This window comes from Nipponia nippon, unplaced genomic scaffold (assembly GCF_047370975.1).
Source record: "Nipponia nippon isolate SJK-2023a ecotype South Korea unplaced genomic scaffold, ASM4737097v1 scaffold_22, whole genome shotgun sequence".
NCBI classification, from domain to species: Eukaryota; Metazoa; Chordata; class Aves; order Pelecaniformes; family Threskiornithidae; genus Nipponia; species Nipponia nippon.
The window spans coordinates 5,048,551-5,062,399 of NW_028262339.1; the positions used below are offsets into that span (position 1 = coordinate 5,048,551).

Here is a 13,849-nt window from a genome sequence, read left to right on the forward strand (position 1 = left end):
CGATTTTTTCTTTATCACGAAAATGGGGGTGTTCCAGGGACTTGTAGAGGGTTCGATGTGTCCTGCGTCAAGTTCTCGTTGTACCAATTGTCGAACGGCCGCCCTCTTTTCCTCTGTCAATGGCCACTGCTCTACCCACGCTGGTTTATCTGTCAACCAGGTGAGTTTTAATGGGCGGACACAGGCAGTGGCCATTATGATAAATTTGTACGCAGCACTATATTCATCTTCTGCAAGCAACATCGTCCCAAGATGACAACGGGTAACTCAGCAATGACGGGGTTACACCATGCTACCCTAGCTTGTCCGGATTCCGGATCCTTCAACATAATTTGCATTGGGTTCCTGCTTTGATGCGAGGTCTGCATGCCTCCCACGCCTTGCAGCGAACCTCTCGGTTCGAGTGGCCAATCATCTGGCCATAGATGTGATGGGATTACTGTAACGTCCGCTCCTGTATCCAAAAGGGCTCTTAATACGAGGCGTGGTGTTCCCCCCAACTCTGGGAGCCATGGGGTAACTATAATATCTACTTCTGGTCGTGTGGTCATGTTTAGGGTGAGTGCCACACACGGCGAGGCTCTATCCCCAGCCTCCTCTATTGCGCGCTCCCATCTCCCCAAGGCAGCTGAGTTGGATATTGCGTCATTGGAACCGCAGGCGACTGTGCTGGTCCCGGGGAAGGAAAGACTCCCTGTACCACACATTGCGCTGCTGTCGTCGGGCCTGTTGAGCTGATCGCTGGGGCAGGTGGGGATGGCACGGCCCTCGGCCATCCCCTCTTCTCGTTTCCCCAGCCCGGTCTCCTTTGCTGACTCCCCGATTTGCACTGTCGAGCTCTGTGGCCTAGTCGCCCGCAGCGCCAGCATCGTAGGTCTCTCTCTCCTTTCCCTGTTCCGGGGGTGTTTATTTTTGAAGGGCACTGTCGCGCCATGTGTCCTTGCCCCCCACACTTATGGCACGTAAGTCGTGCGTCTCGGCAGGCCGCGTGGACCGCAGCCACTACCGGTTGCATACTTTGCACCTGTTCCTGTTCCAGCACGTAACGAATCATTTGTGAAAGCGTGGTCCCTATGGGTAACTGTCTTAGCAACACCGCGGTTTGTGGATTTGCTTGCGTACGTGCACAGTCAAGCAATATCGCCTCCTTAGCCTGCTCAGGAAGTCGAGCAACCTGGAGCGCCGCTTGCGGCCGGTCTAAAAACTTTGTGAAGGGCTCACTTAACGATTGCCGTATTTGGACCCATGGAGGCTCCCTTCTATCAAGAGCCGCAATGATGCGTATCGCTTCCTGGGCAGCATTCGAAGATGCAGCAAAATCGTGCCCCCGCATTCGCTGAGCCTGTGCCTGAGGAGTTGCGAACTGCCCTTCACCCATCAGCTGCTCTAAAGTCACTCCTGCCATGGGATGGCCGGCCTGCTGCGCCTCGATAACAATTTGGGTGCACCGATTCCTCCACTCCTCCCTAAACAATACCATCATCGAGGGGGTCAATACGGCCCGCATCAACTGAATGATATCAAAAGGTGCAAGCGGCGTTGCAAAAACACAGTCTAGTAGGACTTGGGTCTCTGGGGAATTTAATCCATGACTTTTCACCGTTGTGGCCAATTCTTTCACCAACTTCGTATCTAACGGTTGCCACTCATATCCTCCACCTGGGGCTGCTCGGATAGGAAATGCTTGAATCGGAGGGGCCTGGAACCGCACTCCTTCCAAGACACAATTTTTTGCAATCATCCGCCAATCCGTCCCGTTTGCCCTCTCTTTCGGCATTTCCCCTGGCATTAGACTTTCTGCATTTGCCACCACCCTTCTCAATCGGCTGATCAATGCCTCGAGTTCCCTTGAAACCTCGTTAGTCTGTCTCGGAAGCGGGGGCGGAGGAGCAACAATCGAGGATCCCTCGTCGCCCCCTTCGCCCTCACTGCTATCAGAGCTCATGGGGTAATCGTGTACAGGCTCCCTCCACTGTGAGGGAATACCAGTTTGCTTTCCCACTGCCCCAGGGATAGGGGGTCCCTCTGGTGGCTCAAGTATCACTGGCAGTGCCGGGGGAGCCCTACCACCCCACCCACCCCCCCCGATGTCCTGCGCTCCGCTCTCTGTGTGTCCAGTACCCGTCGATCACTGGGATGCAACGGGGCGTCCTCAGAAGGTGATGGTGCCTTGCCCTCCTTTTCTCCTTCCCGCCATCTTCCTTCACGTAGTTCACAATACCGCTGGGATCCCACATCGCCCCCGGGACCCAATCCAGCAACCTATCAGTCAGCTCCCTTTCCACACATTGTTGCAACTCGCCCCAGGGGTACTGAGGAAGTGGCAGATCTGCCGGTGCAGGAGGTGCCGAAGGTTCCGTGGGCGGCCGCTCTAGACTCCCCACTTGTAACGGGAACACCTTTCCCGATTCCTTTGTTCCCGCTGCATCATAGCCTCCCTGCACCTCCCCTTCCTCCGTTGGCTCAGCCCCCAGTAACGATGGTTCCGTCTGTGTCCCACGGGCCACTCCTTCCCAGCCAGCCTGTGTCCCCTCCGAAACTAAACTTGTTGGCTTTTCGTTCCCAGGAGATTCATGTCCCATCAGCGCGCCACGTGTGGCAGGCCAGCGCCGCCTTGCCGCAAACCCCCTCTTGAGCACCCTTGTCGTTACCGACTTTAGTACCTTTATGAGTTCCGCAAGCTCCATCGCTGTTGCTTGATCACGTCGGGGTCACCACTGTGTAGCAAACACTACACATCAAGGTTATCCCACCATATCTCCAGCCGACCCGGGCTTTATACCCCCAGCAGTAGGCATGTCATGTTATAAGGGGCGGAGACAAGGGAGGGTCAACCCTTAACTCTTTCCGTACAGCACGTGATCTTCCGGTCGCCAGCCCTTATCTTTACTACACTATTCTGGTTAACTAATTGCATAACCTGTGACCTGAAACCCATCGGGCCTTTTTAAGTGGTACACACTCTACACTGCTCAGTAGTTCAGTCAAGATGGGAAACATCCTGATCTCTTGTTAGGGAACTGCTGAATCTGGCAGCACCACAGAGGCAAGTCTGCCACATCTCCATATCCCCAGATCAAACCAGTAGCAAGGCTGGGAATGTATTCATAGCAGGTATACAAATACATACATAACACACATGGCCAGCAACACAGAACAACACAGACAGAAACACTCGGCACTCAGACAAACAGCAACAATGGCCTCATCCTGTTCCCCTCTCTGGCTGATCAGGATGAAGTTCCATTAGTGGGAAATATCATAGAATCATAGAATCATAGAATTGTCAAGGTTGGAAAAGACTCTTAAGATCATCGAGTCCAACCGTTAACCTAACACTGCCAAGTCCATCTATACCATGTCCTCGAGCACCGCATCTATCTGTTCTTTAAATACCTCCAGGGATGGAGACTCAGCCACTTCCCTGGGTAGCCTGTTCCAATGCTTGATCACCCTTTTGGTGAAGAAGTTTTTCCTAATGTCTAACCTAAACCTCCCCTGGTGCAGCTTGAGGCCGTTTCCTCTCGTCCTATCGCTTGTTACTAGGGAGAAGAGACCGATCCCTACCTCGCTACAACCGCCTTTCAGGTAGTTGTAGAGAGCAATAAGGTCTTCCCTCAGCCTCCTCTTCTCCAGACTAAACAACCCCAGTTCCCTCAGCCACTCCTCATAAGACTTGTGCTCTAGACCCTTCACCAACTTCATTGCCCTTCTTTGGACATGCTCCAGCACCTCGATGTCCTTCTTGTAGTGAGGGGCCCAAACCTGAACACAGTACTTGAGGTGCGGCCTCACCAGTGCCGAGTACAGGGGCACTATCACCTCCCTGGTCCTGCTGGCCACACTATTCCTGATACAAGCCAGGATGCCATTGGCCCTCTTGGCCACCTGAGCAAACTGCTGGCTCATGTTCAGGCAGCTGTCAACCAACACCCCCAGGTCCTTTTCTGCCAGGCAGCTCTCCAGCCACTCCTCCACCAGCCTGTAGCGTTGCATGGGGTTGTTGTGACCCAAGTGCAGGAACCGGCACTTAGCCTTGTTGAACCTCATGCAGTTGGCCCCGGCCCAACGATCCAGCCTGTCCAGGTCCCTCTGCAGGGCCTTCCTACCCTCCAGCAGATTGACACTTCCATCCAGCTTGGTGTCGTCTGCAAACTTCCTGAGGATGCACTCGATCCCCTCATCCAGATCATCAATGAAGATGTACGTATATACAGTGTGGATCCATCCAGTAACTGGATTTAGACACTCAGTCTATCCAGTAGCTGGCCCCTGGATCCCCTGGTCTCCCCAGTTGCTGGCACCTGGGCATATGAGCCCCCAAGCTCGTAGTAGAGCCCCACTCTAGTTGCCAGTACAGACCTCCTCTCATACACACACTGTGAGCCCCCAGTATCTGGGCTTAGACACTCGATCTACCCAGTAGCTGGCCCCTGGATCCCCCCAGTTGCCTCCCACAGAAACGCACGCACACACACATAAATGTCTCTCTTATTCCACCCCCCCCCCCAGACCCCATGGTCTCTTCTGTAGTTGGCTTGGACCCTCTGGTCCCTCCGGTAGCCAATTCCTCCAGGTGCCTCACCCTTAGAGACACATGCGTACCTGGCTCCCAAGCCACGACCTTCTCCAATGTGGGTCCTTCTCATGGGTTACAGTTCTTCACAAATTGCTCCGTGTGGGTCCCTTCCATGGGGTGCAGTCCTTCAGGATCAGACTGCTCCAGCGTGGATCCCCCACGGTGTCACAAGTCCTGCCAGCAAACCTGCTCCTGCATGGGCTCCTCTCCATGGGGCCACAGTTCCTGCTTGGAGCCTGCTCCTGCGTTGGCTGTCCACGGGCTGCAGCTTCCTTCAGGGCACATCCACCTGCTCCAGCGTGGGGTCCTCCCCAGGCTGCAGGGTGGATATCTGCTCCACCGTGGACCTCCATGGGCTGCAGGGGGACAACCTTCATCACCATGGTCTTTTCCATGGGCTGCAGGGGAATCTCTGCTCCAGTGCCTGGAGCACCTCCCCCCCCTCCTTCTTCACTGACCTTGGTGTCTGCAGAGTTGTTCCTCTCACATATTCTTACTCCTCTCTCCTGGCTGCTGTTGTGCAGCGTTTTTTTTACCCATTCTTAAATGTGTTATCACAGAGGAGCTACCGAAGTCACTGATTGGCTCAGCTTTGGCCATCAGCGGGTCCATCTTGGAGACGGCTGAAACTGGCTCTGTCCGACATGGGGGCAGCTTCTGGCATCTTCTCACGGAAGCCACCCCTGTAGCCCCCCCCGCTACCAAAATCTTCCACATAAACCCAATAGAAGGTTATATGTATATCTGGAGTTCTGTATGCAAATTATGTTTGTAGTTCATGGCTGTACACATATGAAAATAATTGCTCTATTTTTAAAGTTCCTATGCAGAAGGCAGATACTTGAATGAAGTTTTTTGTGATGTAACAGATAGCAATTGGCTCCTTGTATACTCCTGAAGATGAAGCTAGACCAATTCAGACTAGAGTTAAAGCTCAAATTTTTCAGTATGAGGAACAATTTATCAAAGACTGTGTTGGCTTCTTCATAAGTAGAAATTTTTACATCAGGATTGGATGGTTTACTGAAGAGGTGTTTTAGTTTGAACAGGAATTAACAGGAACCACTTACCAAAGGTAAGTTTTTGGTCATCTGTCTCAGCCATCATCTTTTTTTTTTTTTTTTTTTAAACTGTTCTCACTGTGATCTGCGTCAAACTTCATCCATTTTTAACATTATAGCTTCTTCTGCTTTATTTTTTAGAATCATGGATTTTCCAGGACACTTTGAGCAAGTCTTTCAGCAACTAAACTACCAGAGGCTTCATGGCCAACTTTGTGATTGTGTCATTGTGGTGGGAAACAGACATTTCAAAGCCCATCGCTCTGTTCTAGCAGCGTGTAGCACACACTTCCGAGCTCTCTTTACTGTAGCAGAGGGTAATCAAACTATGAACATGATTCAGCTGGACAGTGAAGTGGTGACAGCAGAAGCTTTTGCTGCCCTGATTGATATGATGTACACTTCTACACTAATGCTTGGGGAGAGCAATGTAATGGATGTCTTGCTGGCTGCTTCTCACCTACATTTGAACTCTGTTGTTAAAGCCTGTAAACACTACCTTACTACCAGGACACTACCAATGTCTCCACCTAGTGACAGAGTTCAGGAGCAAAATGCACACATCCAAAGATCTTTCATGCTTCAGCAGCTTGGGCTGAGCATTGTGAGCTCTGCATTAAATTCCACTCAGAGCACAGAGGAACAACTAAATACCATGAGCTCATCAATGAGAAGTAACATAGAACAACGTACTACCTTTCCTATCCAGCGTCTCCACAAGCGTAAACAGTCTTCTGATGATCGGGCCAGACAGCAAATCAGACCTACCATAGATGAGTCCATTTCAGATGTTACTCCAGAGAGTGGGCAGTCAGTAGTTCATTCACGAGAAGATTTTTTTTCACCAAATTCACTGAAGAATGTGGACAATTCTAAGGCTGATGCTGTTATTGATAAACAAGAGGATAATACTATTATGTTTGATCAGTCTTTTGGTGCTCAAGAAGATGCTCAAGTGCCTAGCCAGTCAGACAACAGTGGAGGAAACATTTCACAGATATCCATCTCATCTCAGATAATACAAGTGGAAACCAGTTTTGATCAGGAAGCTACTTCTGAAAAAAAAAACTTCCCATGCAAAAATCCAGAGGTCAGTCTAAATGAAAAAGAACACACGGGGGTGGTGGTTAAATCTGAGCCTTTGAGTTCCCCAGAGCCTCAAGATGAAGTGAGCGATGTCACTTCTCAAGCAGAAGGCAATGAGTCTGTTGAAGTGGAAGGAGGAGTGGTGAGCACAGAGAAGATAGAACTGAGTCCTGAAAGCAGTGATCGTAGCTTTTCTGACCCACAGTCTAGTACTGATAGGGTGGGAGACATCCATATTATGGAAGTGTCAAATAACCTGGAACACAAGTCCACCTTCAGTATCTCAAATTTTCTGAATAAAAGCAGAGGTGGTAACTTTGGTGCAAGTCAAAATAGCAATGATAACATTCCGAATACAACAAGGGACTGCAGAATGGATGGTGATGCCTCTTACTTATTGAGTCCAGAGTCTGGGCCTGCTAGGAGTCATTCCTCTGTTACGGTTTGTCATGTAGAGAATCCATTCAGTGAGTCTGCAGACTCTCATTTTGTTAGACCAATGCAGGATGCAATGGCTCTTCCATGTGTACAGACTTCCAGGTACAGGGCTGCAGACCAATTTGGTATGGATTTTCCAAGGTCAGGCTTGGGCCTGCATTCTTCATCAAGGACGGTGATGGGATCTGTAAGAGGTGGAGCTAGTAGCTTTCCTGGCTATCGTCGCATAGCCCCCAAAATGCCTGTTGTGACCTCTGTCAGGAGCTCCCAGCTACAAGATAACACTTCCAGTTCCCAGCTGTTAATCAATGGGACCACTTTTGAAAATGGACATCCTACACAACCTGGTCCACCACAGTTGACAAGGGCATCTGCAGATGTTCTTTCAAAATGTAAGAAGGCCTTATCTGAACATAATGTCTTGGTTGTTGAAGGTGCTCGTAAATATGCCTGTAAAATCTGCTGCAAGACTTTTTTGACCCTAACAGACTGTAAGAAGCACATTCGTGTGCATACAGGAGAAAAGCCTTATGCCTGTTTAAAGTGTGGCAAACGGTTCAGTCAGTCCAGCCATCTATATAAACATTCCAAAACAACCTGTCTGAGGTGGCAGAGCAGCAATCTACCTAGCACTTTGCTTTAATCTCCCCCCCCCCCCCCCCCCAGCCCCATGGGAATGCTAATACAAACTTTTAAGACTGGAGTATTTCAGGAACACTAATGTTCTTTTGTTCAAGGCTGAAGGTAAAGAAGCTGCCCTTGTAGATTAGTGAATGCTTGCATGTGATTGTGCTGCATTCACAAAAGTCTTGGTTCTGTAAATTGGTGATGTATTTACCTCACAGGGGTGTTGTGAGACTTAAACAACTGTTAATGGCCTGCTTTGAGATCTGCAGAAGGAGGCACTGTAGACAGGTTAAGAGTTATTGTTAAATACGTGCAGGTCTTGGGTCCACAGGGATGTAATCCCTAAAACCAAGTAGTTCCACTGTAGGGCAGACAGGTGGGGGTTGCGTGAGAATGTAGTTAACTCCTAATTATGTTGGAGTAGCATGTTTCAAGAATGAAAAACTGAAGGGCAAATAATTGGGGGGGGGGGGTTGTAAAATTCTGAAAGCATTAAAATAAATGACCCATAACATAAGTTGGTAAGTTGTGTATGAACAGTAATGCAAAGAGATCTTTACAGTAACTAATACAGATTGCATATTCTTAAAAGAAAACCAACCTTGGATGCACCTGTCTGCCATAAAATGCTTTAAAGTGTTAATTATGAAAGTAGTTTTAGGGTTCTGAATGCATTTTTGGCTGTTTTGCAGTAAAGGACAGTGTTTAATGAAGGTACTTAAAATAAGTCCACAAGTAACTTCTGGACTGTTAGATGTGTATATAAATACTTTGAATACAGCAAGATCTGGTTGTTTCACCATTTTTTCTGTAAAAACTTGTATTGAGTAATAAGTGAAATACTGTTTTTTTGTTTGTGCTGTTCTTAGCAATAGTTTAACCAACTTGTATTTCATATGTTTAAATTTCATAGACATGGAAGCCTGAAACAAGCTTGTCTATATCTACTTTGTTTTTTTAAAATGAGAGATGATTTGTGGTGGCTCTTTTTACTGGGTAAAGTAGTTTCTTATTCCAGATGCAGATAGTCAATCTGATTCACATTATTGTGTAAGCATATTATTGTTTCCTCATTTTATCTTCAGGCTTTGATTTTTTCCTCCATATACTTACTGTCCTTCCTAGCTATAGATTGTTCCTCAGTTCAATGTCAGGAATGAGCCTCACTTGCCATATTTATGGATGTCTCTGTATAAAACGTAGCTATCAACACCAATCCTTCAGTTTAGAGAAGTATCATAAATGTACTTTTTCAAGTAAGTAAAAATCTAGCATTAATTTCATTAAAACTATAGCATTATGCACTTTGTAAAGCAGAAGTTCAGTGATCTTTATTCTTCAGGTGAATTTCATAGATTGTGTTTTAATTTCCTCTTCTTAGAAACCACTGTAACTAATAATGTTTGCAGAGGTTTTTTGGTTTTGTTTTTTGTTACAGATGCCCATAAACTAACTACTGCCTTTCAATATGTTGGGTTTCTAAATAAATTTTGGAGTACTTACTTACTTATACTGATAAATGTTACTCTGCTACATGGGAGCTGGGTCAGTGCTTCAGCATGTCAGTTCTACCTAGAACAGACAGATATTTAACATTTTCTATATCTAAGTCACACAGCAGATGCTGCTTTTAATATGAAAACGTACTTGCAAACTTCCCCTCTTTGTTCTGTATAGCAAATATATCCTGTGTGATGTTATTGACCAATTTTGAGGAACTTGTGCTATCCGATAGACAGGTTAGCCTTCTGAATGATCTTGGTTTTATATTTAGGTAAACTGAAAAGAAAATTCTAATTCACAGTGCTCTAACTAATTTTAACTGGATGAACAATCCGAAGTATTGAAGCACCAAAACAAAATGTGCATTGTCGGACCAAAGGAAATATGGAACTCTCTCTACATGTGTTTATATGAAACAGTAGTTCACTAATAAAGAAATACAGCTTCATCTCCTCTAACCACACTTCTCCACGTTGGAAAAACTGCCTAATGTCTGTCAATACTTTATTTGCAGCTTGAGCATCCAAAGTAAATAAGAATGTGGAACTATGGTAAACGGCATGATTAAATCCTTTAGTATGTTAAAATCTCACTATAGGTTTTATTTAATGGTCACATTTCTGGATCCTTATTTTTAAAGCATTAAAGAAATTTGTCATACTTACAGAAAGCAGTAGGAAAGAGCACATTTTGTTTGATAATCATATTGATATCAGGGTCTAATGACATTGAGCCTCACTCACTCTCACTGGATCAACAATAAGATACAGTATTTTCTACTTAATTATCTTGCTTGTGTGTTGCCTTATTAGTGACATCCTGCCTATTTTTTCCATCTTCCTTGCCTTTCTAGTGTTTCCCTTAAAATTAGTTTTATCTGTATTTTCTATCTGCTTTCATATGCTACATTGCACCTGAAACCCTACCATGTTTAACTGTACTTTTTGACTAGCCAGAGGTTGTAAGGGAGGACTTAGTTTAAAAAAAAAATAATTTTTTTTTTCGCAAATAGCAATTTTTAATTTTCATCATTCATTGATTCTAGTGTTCCTGGAGGGGCATACTGAAAATCCAGGAACTTGTGTCTGACTGCTCTTGCTTTCTTGGTCTTTCACTATCATAGATTCACAGAACATTTGGGTTAGAAGGGACCTCAGGAGGTCTCTAGTCCAACATCCTGCTCAAAACAGGGTCAGCTATGAGATCAGATCAGGTTGCTCAGGCTTTGTGCAGTCAGGGCTTGAAAACTTCCAAGAACAGAACTCCCACAACCTCTCTTGGCTGCTGTTCACTGCTTGACTGTCCTCATAGTGAAAAAGTTTTTCCTCATATCCAGTCTGAACTTCTCTTGTTTCAACTTTATGCCTGTTGTTTCTCAGCCTCCCACTATGCACCACTGTGAAGAGCCTGGCTCCATCTTCTTGTTGATCTTCTTGTATGTATTGGAAGGCTGCTACTAGGTCCCCCAAAGCCTTTTTTTCTCCAAGCTGAACAAGCCCATTTCTCTCAGCCTCTCCTTATGGGGCATTTGCTCTAGCTCCCTGCACTTCTTAGTGGCTGTACTGGGTCTGGCTGGGATGGAGTTAGCTTTCTTCATAGCAGCCCATATGGTGTTGTGCTTTGCATTTGTGGCTGAAACAGTATTGATAACACACCAATGTTTTGGCTATTGCTAAACAAGTGCTTGCAGGGTGGATGTTTGGCTGCTGGCCAGGGTCAACCCACCCCAGTGGCCTTCCGCTGAATTTGCTCCATTTTGTTGATCTCTTTCCTATACTGGGGACCCAAAACTGGATGCAATATTCTAGATGTGGTCTAATGAGTGCCAAGTAAAGGGAGATGACCACTTCCCTGGATCTATTGGCTATGTTCCTGTTAATACAGCCCAGGATGCTGTTAGCTGCCTTTGCTGCCTGGGCATACTGCTGGCTCATGTTCAGCTTGCTTTCTACCACAGTCCCCAGTCCTTTACAGCAGAGCTGCTTCCCAGCCAGTCTGTCCCCAGCCTGTATAGTTGCAAGGGATTTTTTTCCCTCGTGAGGGCAGAGTTTGGCATTTGTCCTTGTTGAGTTTTATAAGGTTCTTCCTTTTGGCCCATTCCTCCAACCTGTCTTGGCCTCTCTGAATGGCAGCCCTGCCCTAGCATATCAACTGATGCCCTAATTTAGTGTCATTTATAAACTTGATGAGAGTGCACTCTATCACCTCCTCCAGGTCATCGAAGAAGATGTTAAACAGGAAAGTTCCCAGGATACACCCTTGCAGTACCTGACTTGTAACCAGCCTCCAGGTAAAGTAAGACCCATTAACCACTACCCTCTGAGCCCAATCATCCAAACAGGTTTTTACTCATCTAGTTGTCTACCCATCCTGAGTGTAATTTCCCAACTTGGATACAAGCATATTGTGGGAGACAGTATTGAAAGCCTTGCTGGAGTCGAGCTAAATGGCATCCAGTGCTCTCCCCTCGTCCACAAATCCAGCCATTTTATCATAGAAGACAATCAGGTTGATCAGGTGTAATTTACTCTTGGTAAATCCATGATGACTGTTCTTAATCACTGTAATGATCCTGACCAGGAGACCATTGTACATTGAGGAATTAGTGATCCACATAACAGTTAACCTGAGGAGGCCAGGCCTGTGCTGTGCTGCACATACAGCGTGGCCTTCAGGCCTGTGTTTGTGCTGCACAACTTCCTTGACTGCAGGATAAACTCAGCCAGCTCATTGTAACAGAGCGCCCACTTGGTACCAGCAATTATGCCAGCTGTGTGGTCTTGCCTTTATCTAACAGTACAGCAAGATGTTATCATGTGAACATCCTTTGTAAATAGAGTTGTTTTCTCGTAAGGAAATTCTATAATAGCTCAAATGACCAAAAAGGAGGAACCTCTCTCCACGAACATAATCTGCACAGCATGCCATGGGAAAATCCATCTGGGGTCCTGTCTGATGCTGCACAAATGAAGGGTTCCCAGCATCTGAAGGGACGTAAAATTTATTTGCTATCTGTATTCCTATTCTTTTTCTGTCTTATTAAAACAGCTATTTTATTAAGCCATTTGTTGTTGGGCCTTTCTTATTGAGATCCAGAAAGAACCCTGCACTGTCTCACTTGCTTACTTTTCTCCACACCCCCCGTCCCCTCCAGTGCAGAACAGTCACCTTTTTCTCCTTCATGTGCCCAGAAACATGTTCTAAGAAGAGTCAGTTCATGATTTTCCCAGGGACTAAAGTTAGACTGACTGGCCTGTAATTCCCTGGATCATCTTTTTGGCCTTTTTTGAAGATGGATGCAACATTTGTCCTTTTTCAGTCATCAAGGACCTCTCCTAATCTCCACAACCTTTCCAAGATGATAGAGAGCAGCCTCCCAGTGACATCAGCCAGCTCTCTCAGCACCCTTGGATGCATCCCAGCTGGTCCCATGGACTTGTATGGGTTGAGATTTCTCAAGAGATTCCTGATTTGACCCTCATCCACCACTGGCAAAGTTCTCCTTGAACCCTGTCTCTACGTACAGAGTCCTGGAAGACCTTGTTGATGAAGACCAAGACAAAGAAGGCAGTGAGTACCTCAGCCTTGCCTGTGTCTGCTATCACTAAATTACCTACCCCATTCATCAACAGATGCTCATTTTCCTTGCTCAGCCTTTTGCTATTAATGTATCAATAGAAGCTGCTCTTGTTGCCCCTGAATCCATTGCAGGTGTCAACTCTATGAAGCATTATTTCAGAAAGATATCACCATGTAAATAACCCATACTGCAAAATAAATACTGCATCTTCAAGCCTGATAATTGTCACAAAGCTATCACTGTTGGGTTTTTTTGTTTGGAAGACTTACTTTCTGAGCATTACAGTGAGATCTCACATGAAGATGTCAGTATGTTTAGTATTACAAAATACATCCAAAAATAAATACTACAGTTTTGTGCTCTTATGTCTGATTTGATTTACTTGCTTACATTGTCCTGGTTTTTTGTTGATAGCTTGCAGTGGATTATTGACTGAACAAGTTCTGGTTGTGTCTTCAGTAAGGAGGTTGCATGTGTTATGCAATCATTTGTCAGTGGAAATTAATCTTGTTCAACTGTGAACACACAATTGTGTGTGTTTTTTTTTTTAAACCAAATTAAACAAAGTACACAGTACTGCTCATGCAAGCCTCCTGCCTTACACTGATTTTTTTTTTTTGCCAACTACAAGGACACAGAGTACTTGATCAACATACAAATGGACAGTAGTTGAGCCATTAGAAAGTCTTACAGGGTCGTGTTATGCAATCAACATTTTGTGTGCCAATTTGAACCATCAGAGTGAGATTGCAGCAGTTGTATATTGGGAAAATTTGCATAAAGTTAGAACGTATTTTCTGTTCTCTGCCAATTATGTCTGCAGATGACCACTGCATGTCACTCAGAATTGGTTGTATAAATTAATATGGCTAACAGGCAATGTGGGCCACTTTAAAAGTAATCTTGAAAGTGGTCACCTACTATTTATGCTAGCCTTTAAAAGAATATTGTTTTTTATCTAAAACTAATTGTAAA

The 13,849-nt window shown here is 45.7% G+C and overlaps 1 protein-coding gene across 7 annotated transcripts in view; it reads left to right on the plus strand.

Annotated features, from left to right (window-relative positions):
• Positions 1-13,239, plus strand: part of LOC104019253 (zinc finger and BTB domain-containing protein 5) — a 44,204-nt gene extending 30,965 nt beyond the window's left edge. For 3 of the 7 annotated variants that reach the window (XM_087760325.1, XM_087760326.1, XM_087760324.1), the window contains one exon: positions 5,782-7,807. In XM_087760325.1, coding sequence (XP_087616451.1) covers positions 5,786-7,807 — 2,022 coding nt within the window. In that variant the 5' untranslated portion in view covers positions 5,782-5,785. Of the gene's footprint in view, positions 1-5,781; positions 7,808-11,508 lie in introns of those variants that run through there. The other 4 variants (XR_015705352.1, XM_087760330.1, XM_087760327.1 and 1 more) reach the window with 4 other exon arrangements.
• The last annotated feature ends 610 nt before the right edge of the window (positions 13,240-13,849 follow it).